Source organism: Salmo salar, unplaced genomic scaffold (assembly GCF_905237065.1).
Source record: "Salmo salar unplaced genomic scaffold, Ssal_v3.1, whole genome shotgun sequence".
Classification (NCBI taxonomy): Eukaryota; Metazoa; Chordata; class Actinopteri; order Salmoniformes; family Salmonidae; genus Salmo; species Salmo salar.
The window spans coordinates 22,335-44,294 of NW_025547658.1; the positions used below are offsets into that span (position 1 = coordinate 22,335).

Below are 21,960 nucleotides of genomic sequence, written 5' to 3' on the forward strand. Positions count from 1 at the left end.
TCATCACATTCCCAGTGGGTCAGAAGTTTACATACACTCAATTAGTATTTGGTAGCATTGCCTTTAAATTGTTTAAGTTGGGTCAAACGTTGCGGGTAGCCTTCCACAAGCTTCCCACAATAAGTTGGGTGAATTTTGGCCCTTTCCTCCTGACAGAGCTGGTGTAAGTGAGTCACGTTTGTAGGCCTCCATGCTCGCACACGCTTTTTCAGTTCTGCCCACAAATGTTCTATGGGATTGAGGTCAGGGCTTTGTGATGGCCATTCCAATACCTTGACTTTGTTGTCCTTAAGCTATTTTGCCACAACTTTGGAAGTATGCTTGGAGTCATTGTCCATTTGGAAGACCCATTTGCCACCAAGCTTTAACTTCCTGACTGATGTATTGAGATGTTGCTTCTCTCCTCATGATGCCATCTATTTTGTGAAGTGCACCAGTCCCTCCTGTAACAAAGTACCCCCACAACATACTGCCACCCCCGTGCTTCACGGTTGGGATGGTGTTCTTCAGCTTGCAAGCATCCCCCTTTTTCCTCCAAACATAACGATGGTCAGTATGGCCAAACAGTTCTATTTTTACGATCTTTGTCCCCATGTACAGTTGCAAACTGTAGTCTGGCTCTTTTATGGCGGTTTTGGAGCAGTGGCTTCTTCCTTGCTGAGCGGCCTTTCAGGTTATGTCGTTATAGGGACTCGTTTTACTGTGGATATAGATACTTTTGTACCTGTTTCTTCTAGCATCTTCACAAGGTCCTTTGCTGTTGTTCTGGGATTGATTTGCACTTTTTGCACCAAAGTACGTTCATTTCTAGAAGACAGAAAGAGTCTCCTTCCTGAGCGGTATGACGGCTGTGTGGTCCCATGATGTTTATACTTGCGTACTATTGTTTTTACAGATGAATGTGGTACCTTCAGGCATTTGGACAGTTCTCCACAACTCTGGTTCATACTTGGGAGGTCTGATTGTTTTTCTGAGGTCTTGGCTGATTTATTTTGATTTTCCCATGATGTCAAGCAAAGAGGCACTGATTTTGAAGGTAGGTCTTGAAATATATCCACAGGTACACCTCCAATTGATCAAATTATGTCTATTAGCCTATCAGAAGCTTCTAATGCCATGACATTTTCTGGAATTTTCCAAGCTTTTTAAAGGCACAGTCAACTTAGTGTATGTAAACTTGTGACCCACTGGAATTGTGATACAGTGAAATAATCTGTCTTTTAACATTTGTTGGAAAAATTACTTATAAAACTATAGTTTAACAAGAAATTTGTGGAGTGGTTGAAAAACGAGTTTTGACTCCAACCTAAGTGTATGTAAACTTCAGACTTCAACTGTATAAAGCAAGTTTAATTCCATAAGCAGATTTCCTGTGTGTGTAGTTTAACTGTTATCTCAGTCCATGATTGGATCTTGGTCACCCCTTTTATATTTGTATAGTATTTTTGAACAGGTGTGTTCTGATCGTAGCAGACGTGTGTGTATATGAGGCATATGGACAGTAAACTACCCAGAAACAAACATTTATTGACAAAGAATTACAGCCCAGTCAGATCAGGGGTGAATTCATTAGTCACCCACCGTAGCATAACGTTTTGCAACAACAAAAACAAGTGTTTATTTTGGACAAATTCATGTTGGTTGAGTAGTAGTACTGATCTAGGATCAGGTCTGTTTCCTAGTGAATACACCCCATGGTGTTGAATAGGAGTGTTACTGTCCATTCTACCATTAGGTTGGTACCCCAACACTGTTACTATCCATTCTACCATTAGGTTGGTACTCCAACACTGTTGATCTGAAGCTCTGTGTAAAGACAGGGGTCCAGCTCCCCAAGAAGGTTGATCATCCTGGAACTTGACTCAGTTCCTTTTCTCAACATCATGTCGATGATGTCACGTGCCTTCTCTGTCCTCTCAGCTATCACCTTCACTGACTCCATTTCCTCCTGGTTGATGACTGTGTGTTGCAGGAGTCTGTCCAGCAGTTCATTCAGGACAGGTCCTGATACTCGTATCACAAACTCTGTCCGTACAGAACGCAGCTGCTGCTCTGGAGAACCAGTCAGACTGCTCTCAGCTGGACGCCCTGCCCCCGACACAGCACCTGAGAGAGGTTACAACATTAAAAAAAAAGCGACCTAAAATAACAAGTATCGAGAAATGTTTTTTTTTAACAATAACGACCTACATCAGTGAACATATTTAAGGCCGGTTTCACAGACATAGAACAACAGGCTGGGTCATTCAGAACCAGGCTAATCTACATCAAGTCCTGGAGGAGATGTCATTGGGTCATTCAGAACCAGGCTAATCTACATCAAGTCCTGGAGAGATGTCATTGTTCTTGAAGACAGTCTTTTATAATCAGGACTAGTCCAGGTCCTACAGTAAACCATGTTGACTGGCCCTCATGTCATTGGTTTGTACAGTGCATTTGGAAAGTATTCAGACCCCTTGACTTTTCCCACATTTTGTTACGTTACAGCCTTATTCTAAAATTGATTAAGTGTTTTTCCCTCAATCTACATACACAATACCCCATAATGACAAATTGAAAACAGGTTTTTAGACGTTTACAAATGTATTAAAAATAAATATACCTTATTTACATAAGTACTTAGACCCTTTACTATGAGACTCAAAATTCAGCTCAGGTGCATCCTGTTTCCATTGATCATCCTTGATGTTAACAACTTGATTGGAGTGCAGCTGTGGTAAATTCACATGTTTGGAAAGGCAAACACCTGTCTATATAAGGTCCCACAGTTGACAGTGCATGTCAGAGCAAAAACCAAGCCATGAGGTCGAAAGAATTGTCCGTAGAGCTCCAAGACAGGATTGTGTCGAGGCCCAGATCTGGGGAAGGTTGCGAAAACATTTCTGCTGCATTGAAGGTCCCCACGAACACAGTGGCCTCCATCATTCTGAAATGGAAGAAGTTTGGAACCACCAAACTTCCTGGCTGCACGGCCAAACTGACCAATCGGGGGAGAAGGGCCTCGGTCAGGGAGGTGACCAAGAACCCGATGGTCACTCTGACAGAGCTCTAGTGTTCCTCTGAGGAGATGGGACAACCATCTCTGCAGCACTCCACCAATCAGGCCTTTATGGAAGAGTGGCCAGACAGAAGCCACCCCTCAGTAAAAGGCACATGACAGCCTGCTTAGAGTTTGCCAAAAGGCACCTAAAAAACAACATTCTCTGGTATGATGAAACCAAGATTGAACTCTTTGGCCTGAATGCCAACCTGGCACCATCCCTATGGTGAAGCATGGTGGTGGCAGCATCATGCCGTGGGGATGTTTTTCAGCGGCAGGGACTGGGAGACTAGTCAGGATTGAGGGAAAGATGAATGGAGAAAAGTACTGAGATCCTTGATGAAAACCTGCTCCAGAGTGCTCAGGAGTCAAGGGGTCTGAATACTTTCTGAAGGCACTGTAACTCATGTTTACTTACTAGTTGAACGGGTGTCAGTGACGTATTCATCTGAAAGATAAACAACATGAGGTTATATCACTATAAATAGCATCTGGTACAAAAGTACAAAGTAATGATTGACATGTGCTCCTACCTCGTGATACAATTTCTTTCCATACTGTCCTCTCATCATCACTGAATAACTCCATCTCAATGTCAACCCCTGTCATTTTCACAATCGCCTTGAAAAAGCTTGGTGTGGTGTCTCTTTGTATGAAATGAATTCTCTGGAGGGAGAGAGAGAGAGATTGCTTTGGCAATGTAAACTTATGTTTCCCATGCCAATAAAGCCATTAGAATTTAATTGAGAGCGAGAAGGCGACAGCGAGAGAAAGACAGAGAGCAATGGATAGAAATGTGACTTAAATGTCAGATTCATGTTCTTATTCTACTGAAACTGTACCGGTGGATTGATGGAGGTAGAACAGGGAATGTTCAGTCTGAAGGAACTATTCAGTTTGAAGGACTGCTCTGGTCTGGAGATGAGAAACCTTGAAGACCCATGAGACTTTTCCTGTTGTTCCACAGCCTGTGAAACGAGGCATGGAATACCCAGCCAGTCAATGTATAGTCTAATTCAGAAAACTAGCAACACACTATTCGCTTCATTTAATGAGTGTCAACATTAAGATCATCTCTAAAATAATGGTCCCTCACCTGTATTTGGCCGGGGTTCCAGGGGAACAGGTATAGGCGAGAAATTAATGTTTCCCTTTTCACTGTCAGATAGAGCATCAGCTCACAGTGGACATCTACGTCCCAAGACAGTAAACTCAGTATCAGAGAGAAAGGTGAGAACTTGGGATGGAGAATCTTAGCATGGAATCTGGTGACCTCATGCACTTCCTCTAAAGACACTCCATGTTCCTCTACATGAAGAATCTTCATCTCATTCCTCAGGGAAGGGTTGGTCCCTGAACAACACAATAAAAAGGAGGCAGAAAGACAAATATTTTATTATTCATCCAACTAAAACACAAAGAATATGCAGTACCAGATCACAGTAAACTCAAATTCCCAGAATAGCTCATTCATTCATTCAGGAAGTGAAACTCAGTTACATGGAAATGTCTTTCTGAATACTATTTCTATATGGTTTTACCTAAACAGACAAAGTGTGGCAGGTGAACTTCCTCCAGTTCACCTAACTCCATAGTGATGTCCAGCAATGGACCACCTTGTGTGTACTGCATGTCTTTCAGAAGTTGACTGTAGGGATCCCAGTTCCTGAAGTGATACTTCAGAATGACATCTCTCTCACACAGCCAGCGGAGCCCAGACACTGTGCACTCATAACTCCCTTTGGGTGTCCTGTGTCTGAGGGCAACAACAAGATATGGTAGAGAGGTCAAATGGAGAGGTTGGATTAGAAGACTATTCCCAAAGGTAATGGGGAAATACACTAGCAGGTGGAATGAAATGTTAAAAGTAGTTATTTTACCTGAACATTGTCACTCCCTGGACAGTGGAAGTCAAGGGTTCAATCTGAAGCCAGTGTGTGGAGTCCTGAACAAGGACAAGCATGTCAGTAATACATATGGGGCCAGTTTCCTGGACACAGTTTGAGTCTAGCGCTGGACTTAAAGCACGCTCAATGGAAGTTTCAACAGAAAGTTCTTTAAGGTCCAGGACTAGGCTTAATCTTTGTCTGGGAAACTGGCCCATTAACCAAAGTAACTAATCTAATGTATTTATTCAATGTTACATGGAATGCTGGTGATTTATCAATTAAACTGTCTAATGACAAAATATAACTCCAGCTAAAATCCTGCATGCCTACAAGCAGAACACAGGACTGTCTATATCCCAGTATGAATGGTTGGTCAGTACACACCTGGCTTTGAGACTGTGTTTATATTACTAAAGCAGAACATAGGACTGTCTATATCCCAGTATGAATGGTTGGTCAGTACACACCTGGCTTTGAGACTGTGCCTGACTCCTGCTGTTTTCAACTCTCTAGAGACAGCAGGAGCGGTAGAGATACTCTGAATGATCGGCTATGAAAAGCCAACTGACATTTCCTCCTGAGGTGCTGACCTGTTGCACCCTCGACATCCACTGTGATTATTATTATTTGACCCTGCTGGTCATCTATGAACATTTTAACATCTTGGCCATGTTCTGTTATAATCTCCACCCAGCACAGCCAGAAGAGGACTGTCCACCCCTCATAGCCTGGTTCCTCTCTAGGTTTCTTCCTAGGTTCAGGCCTTTCTAGGGAGTTTTTCCTAGCCACCGTGCTTCTACACCTGCATTGCTTGCTGTTTGGGGTTTTAGGCTGGGTTTCTGTACAGCACTTTGAGATATCAGCTGATGTAAGAAGGGCTATATAAATACATTTGATGCAAAAGTAAGATTTGAGATTATGATTTACCTCAACATGGTCACAAGTCTTACAGCTCTGAGGAATCACTAAAGTCAAAAGTAGTTGTTATTTAAAACAGACAATCTTATTGTAATAAAAATGAATATAAGTGATCAACAGTCTCAGAATGTACACTCATTAGCATACCATAATCTGACATTAGTGTTATATTAATGAATGTTTGTGGAAGCAGGAAACAACATCGTTCTGGTCCATGTTTTGTAGATGTTGGGGGCCTGATTTCTGGTAGATCCTAGGATGAGAGCTTAAAGGTAGAGTCAGATAAATGATGATGTACGAGCAGCACCACAGATATTGTGATGAGCAAGATGCCTGACTTCTCTCTCACACAGTCACACACAGTATCTGCCCATGTGCATGGGATCTCTTCACTCTCTTTCAACGTGGTAGCCACGGAAACAAAACAGTGGTCTAGCCTTGCGGTACAACGCTCTTAGTTGTAGAAATTGACCCACTATACGGACCTGTTAATGGTGGGTCACGACGTGTCAGAGTAAATGTATAATTATTTCATTAATTACTGGAATTGATTGGGCCTTTTAGCAGCGACACATCGTTCAGCAGCAGATGATGCCCTGTCAGCCACTGACTTGTCATTCCCACTCAACATCACTCACCGCTATCATTTACATTTTTACATTTTTTGTCATTTAGCAGACGCTCTTATCCAGAGCGACTTACAGTAGTGAATGCATACATTTCATACATTTTTTTCTCCGTACTGGTCCCCCGTGGGAAACGAACCCACAACCCTGGCGTTGCAAACACCATGCTCTACCAACGGGACCATAGTTCTGGGCGGATTCCTCACCTCACCATGATCATTGCAACTCCACGAGGTGAGATCTTGCATGGAGCCCCAGGCCGAGGGAGTTTGACAGTTCTTTTGTGTTTCTTCGAATAATCGCACCGACTGTTGTCACCTTCTCACCAAGCTGCTTGGCAATGGTCTTGTAGCCCATTCCAGCCTTGTGTAGGTCTACAATCTTGTCCCTGACATCCTTGGAGTTCTTTGGTCTTGGTGGAGAGTTTGGAATCTGATTGATTGCTTCTGTGGACAGGTGTCTTCTATACAGGCAACAAGCTGAGACCAGGAGCACTCCCTTTAAGAGTGTGCTCCTAATCTCAGCTCGCCACCCGCACAAAAAGACACCTGGGAGGCAGAAATCTTTCTGATTGAGAGGGGGTCAAATACTTATTTCCCTCATCAAAATGCAAATCAACCTACAACACCCCTGACATGCGCTTTTCAGGATTTTTTTGTTGTTGTTATTCTGTCTCTCACCGCTCAAACAAACCCACCATTAAAACCACAGACCGATCACCTCCTTGTCTGTGGGCAAACGCACAAAATCAGCAGGGGATCAAATACCTTCCCCCCCCTCACTGTACATGTAACTACTTATCTTCCAAGAGATTCGATCTTTAGTCGATTAATTGATAAAGTATGAACATATTAGTTCACAGGTGAGACAGTCAAGTTCTCACTTGAGGCCCTTGAGATGGGAGACTTGCGGGTGACAGGAACACGAAGACCCAGTAAGCAACTTGAGAAAGAAGTTGATCCCGGCCAGGTATGTCCAGATGGAGGCTGTCTGCATGGAGAGGGGTGACAAAGGCAGGTAATAGATGGTATGGAAACATCTCCAGGCTGTCCAGTAAGAGGACAGTGTCCTTGGTGCAACGGCAGATAGGATGGAGTGGCTGGGAGATTAGGAGAAGGTTCACGGAAAAGTCGTCATGGCTTAAGGAGGGATTAGGGTTGGTAGGGGTTCTCCATACGGGGCCAAGCACCTGCATCTCTGAAATTGGAGACGGGACAGAGAATCATCAAATGGACTCATGCTAGCCACAAGTTCTGAATGAGCTCAATTGTCATAAAACGCAAATACAGGGATGAGTTGCTCTCTCTTTCATACAAACGGAGAAATAACGAGGAGCGCCCACTGTGTGTTTTGTGCGGGGACGTGTTTAACGGTAGTAATGAGTCTCTCAAAACGAAGAAATGAATAAAAACGCCACGTCCTGACCAAACATCCACAACATGATGGTAAACCCAGGGAGGTCTTTCAGAACAAGGCAGAATGCTTCAGGATGCTTCAAGTCAGCTAGCAAGGCATTGTTGTCATTTTATAACAGGCGGTGATAAGCAGAAATAAGGGAGTACTAACTCTCATTGTAGTAGAAGTGAGTTGTACACAGCTATTAGCTCAAATTAGCCAAAGCAAGCTAGCTAGTTACTGATGGTGCAACCCTTAGTAACAGTACAGATGAATATAAAAAATGATCAGGCCTACTGTACATCTACCTGTAGATATTATTGTTGAAACCTAGTCTAGGTTGGAACTGTTGCTGTTTAAATACAAGTAATACATTAGTATTCTGAACTGGAATAAACTGATTGAAGCAAGTTGATTTGAGGTAAACACTCATCTACAGCAGGAAGCGGTCTCCTGTCTGACTGAGAAAGGCAAACACTCATCTACAGCAGGAAGCGGTCTCCTGTCTGACTGAGAAAGGCAAACACTCATCTACAGCAGGAAGCGGTCTCCTGTCTGACTGAGAAAGGTAAACACTCATCTACAGCAGGAAGCGGTCTCCTGTCTGACTGAGAAAGGTAAACACTCATCTACAGCAGGAAGCGGTCTCCTGTCTGACTGAGAAAGGTAAACACTCATCTACAGCAGGAAGCGATCTCCTGTCTGACTGAGAAAGGCAAACACTCATCTACAGCAGGAAGCGGTCTCCTGTCTGACTGAGAAAGGCAAACACTCATCTACAGCAGGAAGCGGTCTCCTGTCTGACTGAGAAAGCAGTAGATGTTCTGATCCAGTTTGGTTCCACATACCCATGTGAGTCAGGGTTCTCAACTCTGACATACTTAAAACAAGTACAGAAACAAGGTTGAGTATGACCTCAGTGTTGCATTGTTAAACACGGAGCCCAGAATAGACCTGCTCGTTGAAAACTTAAACCAGCCACACACCTCTCATTAGGACTGTGTTTTCTAGTCTACACCTGTGTGATGTGATCAATCACTTTATTCCAGTTAAGGATGAAAATGATTTATTGTATTTTAGCAGCAACAGTTACATCCTACACAGATATGTAAGAGTGTTTTTAATGGGGGAAAATGAACATGAATATATATTTATTTAATTTCATTGTTTTTAGTTTTTGTCTATATTGCATCCGTTTTAGACATAAGGTCAATGAAATGTACCGATATTTACGTATAGTTGCATATTTTCCTAAGCTTGGGTCCCAGGAAAACACAACATTTGTAATTTGGGTCCCAGGCTGAAAAAGTTTAAGAACCCCTGCATTATGGTGTTTACTTTGTGCATCTACGTCATATTGCTGACTCTACCTTTAAGTTTGTTTTGACCAAATAGATCACGATTGTGTTCCTTGTCTGGGACTCAACTATGATGACCGCTTTAATCATATTTTCACGTAAAAAAATGTATCAGTTAACTCACATTTCTCAGGTCCAGGCTTGATACAACTCTCTCCACCATGGTCGCTGGTGTCCTCAGGTCCAGGCTTGATACAACTCTCTCCACCATGGTCTCCGGTGTCCTCAGGTCCAGGCTTGATCCAACTCTCTCCACCATGGTCTCCGGTGTCCTCAGGTCCAGGCTTGATCCAACTCTCTCCACCATGGTCTCTGGTGTCCTCAGGTCCAGGCTTGATACAACTCTCTCCACCATGGTCTCTGGTGTTCTCAGGTCCAGGCTTGATCCAACTCTCTCCACCATGGTCTCTGGTGTTCTCAGGTCCAGGCTTGATCCAACTCTCTCCACCATGGTCTCTGGTGTCCTCAGGTCCAGGCTTGATCCAACTCTCTCCACCATGGTCTCTGGTGTTGGTAAAGCAGAAGGATAGACTGTGATTAAACTATATACAACTTATAAAGGCTTTATATATCATACATACAGTCTTCATAAGCAATAAAAAGTGTGTATAAAGGGTGACAGAACAGCTCCCTATGTAGGGTGCATTGTGAAATGTGACATAACATACTATGTCAACTTCAAAATGTGGTCCTGTGTAGCTCAGTTGGAAGAGCATGGTGCTTGCAATGTTAGGGTTGTGGGTTCGATTCCCACCGGGGAAGAGCATGGTGCTTGCAATGTTAGGGTTGTGGGTTCGATTCCCACCGGGGAAGAGCATGGTGCTTGCAATGTTAGGGTTGTGGGTTCGATTCCCACCGGGGAAGAGCATATGCTAAATTATGTAAATGTGACATAAACCTCTATGTCAACTTTGATCAAATCAATACTGATGGTGACATTACATGTGACATTGCATATCTTGAGGAATGCCCCTAGAGATGTGAAGTCACCAGGTATCATGAGTTACATTCCCCCTAGAGATGTGAAGTCACCAGGTATCATCAGTTACATACCCCCCCTAGAGATGTGAAGTCACCAGGTATCATGAGTTACATACCCCCCCTAGAGATGTGAAGTCACCAGGTATCATGAGTTAACATACCCCCCCTAGAGATGTGAAGTCACCAGGTATCATCAGTTACATTACCCCCCTAGAGATGTGAAGTCACCAGCAGCTACATCTAAATGTAGGTCAACAGAACACAGTTAACATACCCACTAATAGATGTGAATGTCACCAGGTAACATGAGTTACATCCCCTAGAGATGTGAAGCACCACAACTACTAATCTAACTGTCTGTAGTTCCAACAGAACACATTAAAACACACCACACTACTAATCTAACTGTCTGTAGGTCCAACAGAACACATTAAAACACACCACTACCACTAATCTAACTGTCTGTAGGTCCAACAGAACACATTAAAACACACCACTACTACTAATCTAACTGTCTGTAGGTCCAACAGAACACATTAAAACACACCACCACTACTACTAATCTAACTGTCTGTAGGTCCAACAGAACACATTAAAATACACCACTATTACTAACCTAACTGTCTGTAGGTCCAACAGAACACATTAAAACACACCACTACTACTAATCTAACAGTCTGTAGGTCCAACAGAACACATTAAAACACACCACCACTACTAATCTAACTGTCTGTAGGTCCAACAGAACACATTAAAACACACCACTACTACTAATCTAACTGTCTGTAGGTCCAACAGAACACATTAAAACACACCACTACTACTAATCTAACAGTCTGTAGGTCCAACAGAACACATTAAAACACACCACTACTACTAATCTAACTGTCTGTAGGTCCAACAGAACACATTAAAACACACCACTACTAATGTAATTATAGAAATGATTCCAGAGGAAAACAAATGATGAAACATTGCTATATGACTCACCTCTGAATGTGTTGGTCATCTATCTGACACAGGGTCACTGAGGAAGAGGAGGAGGAAACCCCAAACCCAGGATAGAGGGGTTCAGTAAATGTGGTGTGTTCTGTGTAAAGGTGTGTCAGTGTACCAGAGGAGGACACACTATAGAAGGACAAAGTACCAGCTGGCCAGTCCAGATAGACTCCAACTCTGTTAGAAACAGGACCAGGGATGGATCTGCTGACTCCCGCATGGTTAATGTGATAACCTCTATCAGAGCAGAATAAACACCTGGACTTCCTATTGGCTCTAAACCTAATGTCACTCCCCCGTTCTTTCCTCTTCATTCCTTTGTACACCACACCAATATCAGCCATGCTACCCTCCCTCTCCACCTCCCAGTAATAACGACATCCAGATAAGCCTTCTCTGCAGAGAACTTGGAGATGACTATCAAATCTGTCTGGATGGTCTTCATAATTCTGCTCCTCTTCCACACATGTCACCTTCCTGTTCCCCTCAGACAGTATCAGGTTTGGGTTTGCTGTATTTGGGTCCAGGGTGAGATGACAGGCATCTGTAGACAAAAGAAGCGTTTAAGCAAACCACATCTTGATATAAAATGTTGTTTTGTAGATACAGAACAAGTATTGATTAGTTACTATAGTTCTGAATATGCAGTTAATTAGGATTGAAGAGGCTTACATTTCCTCAGCCCTGATTTCAGCCTGCACTCTCCACCATGATCCACACTGTAGGAGAAACAGGTTATTGACTGACAAAGACCTAATAAAGCAGTCAACATTTAAACCATATTGTTGTGTTCTGGTGCACTATCCAAGTTCATTACTAGAGACATACAGGTATTCTATCCTACCTACTGCACACAGAACAGAGTACAATTCATTACTAGAGACATACAGGTATTCTATCCTACCTACTGCATACAGAACGGAGTACAATTCATTACTAGAGACATACAGGTATTCTATCCTACCTACTGCATACAGAACGGAGTACAATTCATTACTAGAGACATACAGGTATTCTATCCTACCTACTGCATACAGAACGGAGTACAATTCATTACTAGAGACATACAGGTATTCTATCCTACCTACTGCATACAGAACGGAGTACAATTCATTACTAGAGACATACAGGTATTCTATCCTACCTACTGCATACAGAACGGAGTACAATTCATTACTAGAGACATACAGGTATTCTATCCTACCTACTGCATACAGAACAGAGTACAGCTCCAACAGGATATCAGAGATGCAGAAGAAGAGTATTCATGTGGTGATGATGTATGCTGTGTTGGAGTGCTCAGCCTGCTGGGTAAACTTCCCCTTAATTCTACCATCATGTCCTCATGTTACTGACCCTACTACACTACATATGACACAACCACTGCTCACACTATTAGGACATATATTCTGACTTACTTCAGCTTCATCAGTGTATATGTGGGATCCACCAGAGCAGCTGAAAGCAGTCCCCCTGCAGAGTCTCCTGGGTGATTGTAGCTCAGGTCCAGCTCTTTCAGGTGGGAGGGGTTTGACCTCAGAGCTGAAGACAGGGCAGCACAGCCCTCCTCTGTGACCAGACAGCCAGACAGCCTACAGAGAGACACACAACAGCTGTCTAGGTTGATGTACTGGTGTCAATCATCTTGTAGGACACCAATACATTTGTCCATGACACAAACAATGTCATGAAAAATCTGATTTTCAGAGTATTTGTTTTACTAAGCTCAGTACAGCTTCTACCCCCAAGCCATCAGACTGCTGAACAATTAGCCAAATGGCCACCTGGACTATTTACATTGACACCCCCCCTTTTGTTTTTACACTGCTGCTACTCGCTGTTTATTATTTATCACTTTACCCCCAAATTACCTCGACTAACCTGTACCCCCACACATTGACTAGGTAGTACCCCTGTATATAGCTCATTACTAACCTGTACCCCACACATTGACTCGGTACCGGACCCCTGTATATAGCCTCATTACTAACCTGTACCCCCACACATTGACTAGGTACAGTCCCCTGATATAGCTCATTACAACCTGTACTACACATTGGACCGGCCCCTGTATATAGCCTCATTACTAACCTGTACCCCCACACATTGACTAGGTACCAGTACCCCTGTATATAGCCTCATTACTAACCTGTACCCCCACACATTGACTAGGTACCAGTATCCCCTGTATATAGCCTCATTACTAACCTGTACCCCCACACATTGACTAGGTACCAGTATCCCCTGTATATAGCCTCATTACTAACCTGTACCCCCACACATTGACTCGGTACCGGTACCCCCTGTATATAGCCTCATTACTAACCTGTACCCCCACACATTGACTAGGTACCAGTATCCCCTGTATATAGCCTCATTATTGTTATGTCATTTTATTGTTTTACTTTTTATTTCGTAAATATTGTCTTAACTATTTATTGAACTGCATTGTTGGTTAAGGGCTTGTAAGTAAGCATTTCACTGTAAGGTCTACACCTGTTGTATTCGGCGCAAATGACAAATAAAATTGGATTTGAGTACCAACCTGACTGAAACAGCTGTACTTACCTCAGTGTGTGTAGTTTACAGTCTGGATCCTCCAGTCCAGCAGACAGCAGTGTAACTCAGCTCAGTACTGACCTGACTGAAACAGCTGTACTTACCCCAGTGTGTGTAGTTTACAGTCTGGATCCTCCAGTCCAGCAGACAGCAGTGTAACTCAGCTCAGTACAGACCTGACTGAAACAGCTGTACTTACCCCAGTGTGTGTAGTTTACAGTCTGGATCCTCCAGTCCAGCAGACAGCAGTGTAACTCCTGAGTCCTGCAGGTCATTGTCTCTCAGCTCCAGTTGTTTCAGTTGTGAGTTGGGTGAACTCAGGACTGAGGCCAGATCTGAACAGCAACCCTCTGTCAGACCACACTGACCTAGACTAGAGGGCAGAAGATCACATGATTAACACATGTTTAAAACATCCACATAATAACTAATACTGAAGATAGTAAGCTCACACTAGTGTCTGTATGTTGCAGAGTGGACTGGTTAGTCCAACACAGAGCAGCTCCACTCCTCTGTCTCCCAGGTCATTGTAGCTGAGGTCCAGTTCTCTCAGGGGGGAGTTTGGTGTCTGCAGAGCTGAGGCCAGAGTCTCACAGGATTTATATGTGACTTTACAGCCATTCAGTCTGGAGAGAGGATATAATCTGTTAGATATACAAATCCTTCATTATAATGATACTGTATACATCAACTCAATAACAGAACTTACAGTGCTCTCTTGCAGGTTCTAACTACCGGCAGCAACCTCTGATAACCTTCCTCTGATGTGTTGTATGTCTTCAGGTCAAACTCCTCCAGCACCTCCTCTGACATCAGTAACAGGTAGACCAGGGCTGAACATTGGTCAGGTTTTAGTCTCGTTTCTGAAAGAGTTCCTGATCGCAGGGAGGTCTGCATGTCCTCAACTAGAGAGTTGGCACCAAGTTCATTCAGACAGTGGAACAAGTTGATGACCCTTTCTGGTGAGGATTCGTACTTGATCTTGTCTGAAAGGTACCTGACTGTTTCCTCATTGGTCTGTGTGGTACTTCCTGTCTGTGTCAGAAGGCCTCGTAACAGATTCTGATTGGACTCCAGTGAGAGGCCCAGAAGGAAGCGGAGGAACAGGTCCAGGTGTCCATTCTCACTCTTCAAGGCCTGGTCCACTGCTCTCCTGTGTAAGTCAGACAACTGGATTGACTCCTCTTCATCATCACCAGTAGGGGAGAAAACATTTTCCTTCTTGTCCAGACATGATTCTAAAACATGCACTGCTGCTAGAAACTCCTGAATGCTCAGATGCACAAAGCTGTAGACCTTCTCTTGGTACAGCCCAGATTCTTCTTTAAAGATCTCTGTACACAATGCTGAGTACTCTGATGCCTCTGTGACATCAAGGCCACACTCTCTCAGATCCTCCTCATAGAAGATCAGGTTGCCCTTCTGCAGCTGTTGGAAAGCCAGCTTGGCCAGTTTCAGGATCATCTCTTTGTCTGACTGAGACAGTTCCTTTGGGTTTGTCTCTGTGGCTTTGTTGTACTTCCTGTTTTTCACAATGATTTGGATGAGAATGAAGTGTGAGTACATCTGTGTCAGAGTTTTGGGGACTTCATCCTTCTCTGCCTCTTTCAGTATCATCTCAAGGACAGTGGCTGATATCCAACAGAAGACTGGTATGTGGCACATGATGTGGAGGCTCCTTGATGTTTTTATTTGGGTGATGATATCATTGGCCAGATTCTGATCTGTGATTTTCTTCCTGAAGTACTCCTCCTTCTGTGGATCATTGAACCCTCGTACCTCTGTCACCTGGTCAACACACCCAGGAGGGATCTGATTGGCTGCTGCAGGTTGTGTGGTTATCCAGAGGAGAGCAGAGGGAAGTAGATTCCCCTTGATGAGGTTTGTCAGCAGCACGTCCACTGAGGTTGGCTTCGTGACATCACAGCACTTCTCATTGTTTTTGAAGTCTAGAGGAAGTCGACACTCATCCAGACCATCAAAAATGAAAACAGTTTTGGTTTCACCATCTTCAATGCTGTCAATCTCTTTCAGCTCTGGGAAGTAGTGGGAAAGAAGTTGCATCAGACTGTATTGGTCCTTTTTCAGGTTCAGATCACGGAAAGGAAGAGGAAACATGAAATGAACGTCCTGATTTGCTTTTCCCTCTGCCCAGTCAAGGAGGAACTTCTGCACAGAGACTGTTTTTCCAATGCCAGCGATTCCTTTTGTCAGCACAGTTCTGATAGGTTTGTCTTGTCCAGGTAAAGGCTTGAAGATGTCGTTGCATTTGATTGGTGTCTCTTGTGTGGTTTGTTTCTTGGATGCCATCTCTATCTGTCTAACCTCATGTTCATTATTGAGCCCTCCACTTCCACCCTCTGTGATGTAGAGCTCTGTGTAGATGTCCTTTAACAGACTTTGGTTTCCATGGTGTCCAATTCCTTCAGATATGTGTTGATACTTGTGTTTCAGTTTAGCCTTAATGTCTTGTTGGACTGTCAGCAGAGTTTGACCTGTAGGAAAACAATGAGAGTTGGGACTAATCAGTTAGTGTGTGTTTTATAAGGGCCTTTGTACCGTTCTTTGTGATATTGTATGAAACACAGTCTTACTTCTTCTGTCCAGAAGGTTGTGTGTGATCTTTAATACATCCTCACTGTCCAAACTCTCCACTTCCTTATTGTCATCTGGTAATGGTTCCTGGCTGAAAGCAGGTGGCTGATCACTCTTTATTGATAGCAGGCTGGTTGTAGGGGACTCTGCTCTGGGCTTCTGCACACTGAACAAAACAGGGAGACAGATCACCTCATCAATATCTCATCAATACCTCATCTACTTCATTTTAACAACTGTATAGTGGAACTTTTACAAGTCCTGATGTTTGTTTTAAAACTACAGTCTGCTATTGGTAAATCGATTTGGGGACTTTTAAATTAATGATGTAGACCTACATTTCATGTAATTTGGGAACACGTTTCTCTTTAGTTTCATATCTTTAAAACATGTTACGGACGCCAACAGCCAATGTAATAGCAGGGCGCGAAAAACAAAACAGCAAAAATCTCATAATTCAATTTTCTCAAACATAGAACTATTATACACCCTTTTAAAGATAATCTTCTCGTTTATCCAACCACATTGTCCGGTTTCAAAAAGGCTTTACGGCGAAAGCAAAACATTAGATTATGTTAGGACATCAACTTCACAAGAAAAACCACACAGCCATTTTCCAAGCAAGGAGTCAACACAAAAACCAGAAATACAGCTAAAATGAATCACTAACCTTTGACGATCTTCATCAGATGACACTCCCAGGACTCAATGTTACACAATACATGTATGTTTTGTTAGATAAAGTTAATATTTATATTAAAAAAAAACATTTTACATTGGCGCGTGATGTTCAGAAAATGTATTGCCACCCAAAACTTCCGGTGAATGAGCACATCAATTAAAAAAAATACTCATCATAAATGTTGATAAACTTTAAAACAGTTATTGAAAGAATTATAGATATACTACTCCTTAATGCAACCGCTGTGTCAGAATTCAAAATAGCTTTACAGCGAAAGCACATTTTTCAATGTTCTGAGTACAGAGCACAGCCATCAAAGCAAGCTATACAGTTACCCGCCAAGTTCTGGAGTCAACTAAAATCAGAATTAGTATTATAAATCTTCCCTTAACTTTGCTGATCTTTGTCGGAATGCACTCCTAGGACTCCCACTTCCACAAATGTTATTTTTGTTCGAAATACTCCATATTTATGTCCAAATACCTCCTTTTGTTCGCGCGTTCAGATCACTATCCAAAGGCAAAATGCACGAGCGTAAAACCAGAGACAAAAAGTCAAAAATTCCATTACCATTCTTAGAAACATGTCAAACGATGTCTACAACCAATCCTTAGGGTCTTTTTAACATCAAACTTTGATAAAATTCCAACCGGTCAATAGCATATTCATTACAGATGAAAAATAAGGAGCTCACTGCTCCCAGGCAGTCCACTGATTGACTGAGCTCCTATTCTCTGCCCAGTAACAGTAGACGGATTAAACAAGTTTCTAAAGGCTGTTGACAGCCAATGGAAGCCTTAGGAAGTGCAATGTGACCCCACAGACACTGTAGTTTCGATAGGGATTAGAAAGAAAAACTACAAGCCTCAGATTTCCCACTTCCTGGTTGGATTTTTCTCAGTTTTTTTCCTGCCATATGAGTTCTGTTATACTCACAGACATCATTCAAACAGTTTTAGAAACTTCAGAGTGTTTTCTATCCAAATCTACTAATAAAATGCAAATATTTGACTCTGGGCCCGAGTAGCAGGTAGTTTACTCTGGGCATGCTTTTCATCCGAATGTGAAAATACTGCCCCCTATCCCTAACAGGTTTAAGAGAACTGTATATTTTACATGTTAAACAACAACTGCATGGCTGATCTCAAGTCCTTAAAACGGAGTGGCTGCTGTTCTGAATCCTCTGGAAGCCTTTTCCAGATAGCAAAACAATCTGAAGCTCCTGCACATGTCTGGGATCTCGACTTTACATAGTCTCTGCTCTGCTCATTCACTGTATGGGATTCTGTACTTTACGTAGTCTCTGCTCTAATTCACTGCCCAGAGAACAGACCACTCTGGTGATTTCAGTGATGAATGTTAAAAAATGAAAGTTAGATCTCAATCAATATCTACAAGATCACATACTGATAGTATTCTACAGAACCCAATATACAGTACCGGTCAAAGGTTTTACAACACCTACTCATTCAAGGGTTTTTCTTTATTTTTACTATTTTCTACATTGTAGAATAACAGTGAAGACATCAAAACTATGAAATAACACATATGGAATCATGTAGTAACCCAAAAAGTGTTAAACAAATCAAAATATATTTTATATTTGAGATTCTTCAAATAGCCACCCTTTGCCTTGATGACAGCTTTGCACACTCTTGGCATTCTCTCTGCACTGCATCTCAGTGTTAGAGGCAACACTACAGACCCTGGTTCGATTCCAGGCTGTATCATAACCGGCCGTGATTGGGAATCCCATAGGGCAGTGCACAATTGGGAGTCATTGTAAATAAGAATTTGTTCTTAACTGACTTGCCTAGTTAAATACACACACACACACACACACACATACATATACATATATATATATGTATATGTAGAAAAAAAAAAAGAAAGGCATGAAATGAAATGCATGCATTCACTACTGTAAGTCGCTCTGGATAAGAGCGTCTGCTAAATGACTAAAATGTAAATGCAAATTTATATATATATATATATATATATATATATATATATATATATATATATATATATATACACACATACACACACACATACATTAATAATCTATGGGATTATAATAATGACAGATCCCTGTGAGTTTGTATTCTGAATCTCATGGTAGCACATTGAGATTCATCGTTACAAGTACGAATCCTCTTCGCTACTTCCTGAGATTTGATTGATGGAACAATCCAGCCAATGGTTGCAACAATAGGCAGCTGTGGTTTTGGCTGATTGGTCAGGAGTAAAAAGATCCTGTCCCCAAAGCAGCTGAAACCATTTTTTTTTAATAGAAATCTCTTTCTATGAACTTACTAAACTGTTTACAAGTTTACAAATCTCTTGGTAACGTGACACTGACAGAACTCTGAGCGTGCACAGATAAAACATCTGCAAGTGTATTTTTGATTCACAGCAGAATGTTAATAGTAGTAAATGGGCCTGTAATAATTCTGAAAATAAATCATTCTTGCAAATCGTATTGAATGTATTCAAATGTCAAGTTATAAGTTTGCCACCATTATTCAATTTCACACAACAAGGACTCCCGAGTGGCGCAGTGGTGTAAGGCACTGCATCGCAGTGCTAGCTGTGCTACTAGAGATTCTGGGTTCGAGTCCAGGCCTGGTCGCAGCCGGCCACAACCAGGAGACCCATGGGGCGTACAATTGGCTCAGCGTCGTCCAGGTTAGGGAGGGTTTGGCCAGCAGGTGTCCCATTGCACACTAGCGAATCCTGTGGCGGGGTGGGCGCAGTGCACGCTGACACGGTCGCCAGGTGTACGGTGTTTCCTCCGACATGTTGGTGCGGCTGGCTTCCGGGTTAAGTGGGCATTGTGTCAAGAAGCAGTGCGGCTTGGCTGGGTTGTGATTTCGGAGGACTCTCGGCCTTCGCCTCTCCCGAGTCCGTACGGGAGTTGCAGCGATGAGGCAAGACTGTAACTACCAATTGGAAACCATGAAAAACGGGTAAAAAAAACAACACAACATGATACAAATGACAGATTTGTGAATCGTACTTGCAACCAAGAATCTCAATGTGTGACCACGAAATTCAAACTCACAGGGTTTTGTCATCATTATCATCCCATTGCTTGGCTGCTGTTTGACCCCAAAAATTATATTCCTCTTGTTCCTATAACAGGAACGTCATCATGTAGGTAGTCAACCTGCACCATAACAGGAATCTATTAATGTAGGTAGTCTACCTGCACCATAACAGGAATCTATTAATGTAGGTAGTCTACCTGCACCATAACAGGAATGTCATCATGTAGGTAGTCTACCTGCACCATAACAGGAATGTCATCATGTAGGTAGTCTACCTGCACCATAACAGGAATGTCATCATGTAGGTAGTCTACCTGCACCATAACAGGAATCTATTCATATAGGTAGTCTACCTGCACCATAAGAGGAATCTATTAAATGTAGGTAGTCTACCTGCACCATAACAGGAATCTATTCATGTAGGTAGTCTACCTGCACCATAACAGGAATCTATTCATGTAGGTAGTCTACCTGCACCATAACAGGAATCTATCATGTAGGTAGTCTACCTGCACCATAACAGGAATGTCATCATGTAGGTAGTCTACCTGCACCATAACAGGAATCTATTAATGTAGGTAGTCTACCTGCACCATAACAGGAATCTATTAATGTAGGTAGTCTACCTGCACCATAACAGGAATGTCATCATGTAGGTAGTCTACCTGCACCATAACAGGAATGTCATCATGTAGGTAGTCTACCTGCACCATAACAGGAATGTCATCATGTAGGTAGTCTACCTGCACCATAACAGGAATGTCATCATGTAGGTAGTCTACCTGCACCATAACAGGAATGTCATCATGTAGGTAGTCTACCTGCACCATAACAGGAATGCTAATCATGTAGGTAGTCTACCTGCACCATAACAGGAATCTCATCATGTAGGTAGTCTACCTGCACCATAACAGGAATGTCATCATGTAGGTAGTCTACCTGCACCATAACAGGAATGTCATCATGTAGGTAGTCTACCTGCACCATAACAGGAATGTCATCATGTAGGTAGTCTACCTGCACCATAACAGGAATGTCATCATGTAGGTAGTCTACCTGCACCATAACAGGAATGTAATCATGTAGGTAGTCTACCTGCACCATAAGAGGAATGTCATCATGTAGGTAGTCTACCTGCACCATAACAGGAATCTATTCATGTAGGTAGTCTACCTGCACCATAACAGGAATCTATTCATGTAGGTAGTCTACCTGCACCATAACAGGAATGTATCATGTAGGTAGTCTACCTGCACCATAACAGGAATGTCATCATGTAGGTAGTCTACCTGCACCATAACAGGAATGTCATCATGTAGGTAGTCTACCTGCACCATAACAGGAATGTCATCATGTAGGTAGTCTACCTGCACCATAACAGGAATGTCATCATGTAGGTAGTCTACCTGCACCATAACAGGAATGTCATCATGTAGGTAGTCTACCTGCACCATAACAGGAATGTCATCATGTAGGTAGTCTACCTGCACCATAACAGGAATCTATTCATGTAGGTAGTCTACCTGCACCATAACAGGAATCTATTCATATAGGTAGTCTACCTGCACCATAAGAGGAATCTATTAAATGTAGGTAGTCTACCTGCACCATAACAGGAATCTATTCATGTAGGTAGTCTACCTGCACCATAACAGGAATCTATTCACGTAGGTAGTCTACCTGCACCATAACAGGAATGTCATCATGTAGGTAGTCTACCTGCACCATAACAGGAATGTCATCATGTAGGTAGTCTACCTGCACCATAACAGGAATCTATTCATGTAGGTAGTCTACCTGCACCATAACAGGAATCTATTCATGTAGGTAGTCTACCTGCACCATAACAGGAATGTCATCATGTAGGT

The 21,960-nt window shown here is 42.5% G+C and overlaps 2 protein-coding genes across 3 annotated transcripts in view; both read right to left on the bottom strand.

Annotated features, from left to right (window-relative positions):
- Positions 1 to 1,507: 1,507 nt before the first annotated feature.
- LOC123724017 (NACHT, LRR and PYD domains-containing protein 1 homolog) lies at positions 1,508 to 9,339 on the bottom strand. Of its 2 annotated transcripts, XM_045711493.1 has the most exons (8): positions 5,857 to 9,339; positions 4,921 to 4,985; positions 4,582 to 4,796; positions 4,137 to 4,393; positions 3,883 to 4,008; positions 3,574 to 3,706; positions 3,459 to 3,488; positions 1,508 to 2,106 (listed from the first exon to the last, which is right to left on the bottom strand). In XM_045711493.1, exons 2-8 carry the CDS (start codon positions 4,926 to 4,928, stop codon positions 1,772 to 1,774), a joined length of 1,104 nt encoding a protein of 367 aa, XP_045567449.1. In that variant the 5' UTR covers positions 4,929 to 4,985; positions 5,857 to 9,339; the 3' UTR covers positions 1,508 to 1,771. The 2 variants fall into 2 exon arrangements, with proteins under 2 accessions (XP_045567449.1, XP_045567448.1); XM_045711492.1 differs by lacking the exon at positions 5,857 to 9,339 and having other exon boundaries at positions 4,921 to 5,377.
- The window catches only part of LOC106592704 (protein NLRC3-like), a 33,215-nt gene continuing 16,955 nt past the window's right edge, over positions 5,701 to 21,960 (bottom strand). Inside the window, exons 3-10 of the mRNA XM_045711491.1 lie at positions 16,360 to 16,526; positions 14,475 to 16,260; positions 14,218 to 14,391; positions 13,965 to 14,138; positions 12,625 to 12,798; positions 11,879 to 11,925; positions 11,198 to 11,750; positions 5,701 to 5,894 (exon numbers count right to left, since the gene is read on the bottom strand). Of these exons, the coding sequence (XP_045567447.1) occupies positions 5,876 to 5,894; positions 11,198 to 11,750; positions 11,879 to 11,925; positions 12,625 to 12,798; positions 13,965 to 14,138; positions 14,218 to 14,391; positions 14,475 to 16,260; positions 16,360 to 16,526 (3,094 nt within the window). The 3' untranslated portion in view covers positions 5,701 to 5,875. The remainder of the gene's footprint in view (positions 5,895 to 11,197; positions 11,751 to 11,878; positions 11,926 to 12,624; positions 12,799 to 13,964; positions 14,139 to 14,217; positions 14,392 to 14,474; positions 16,261 to 16,359; positions 16,527 to 21,960) is intronic.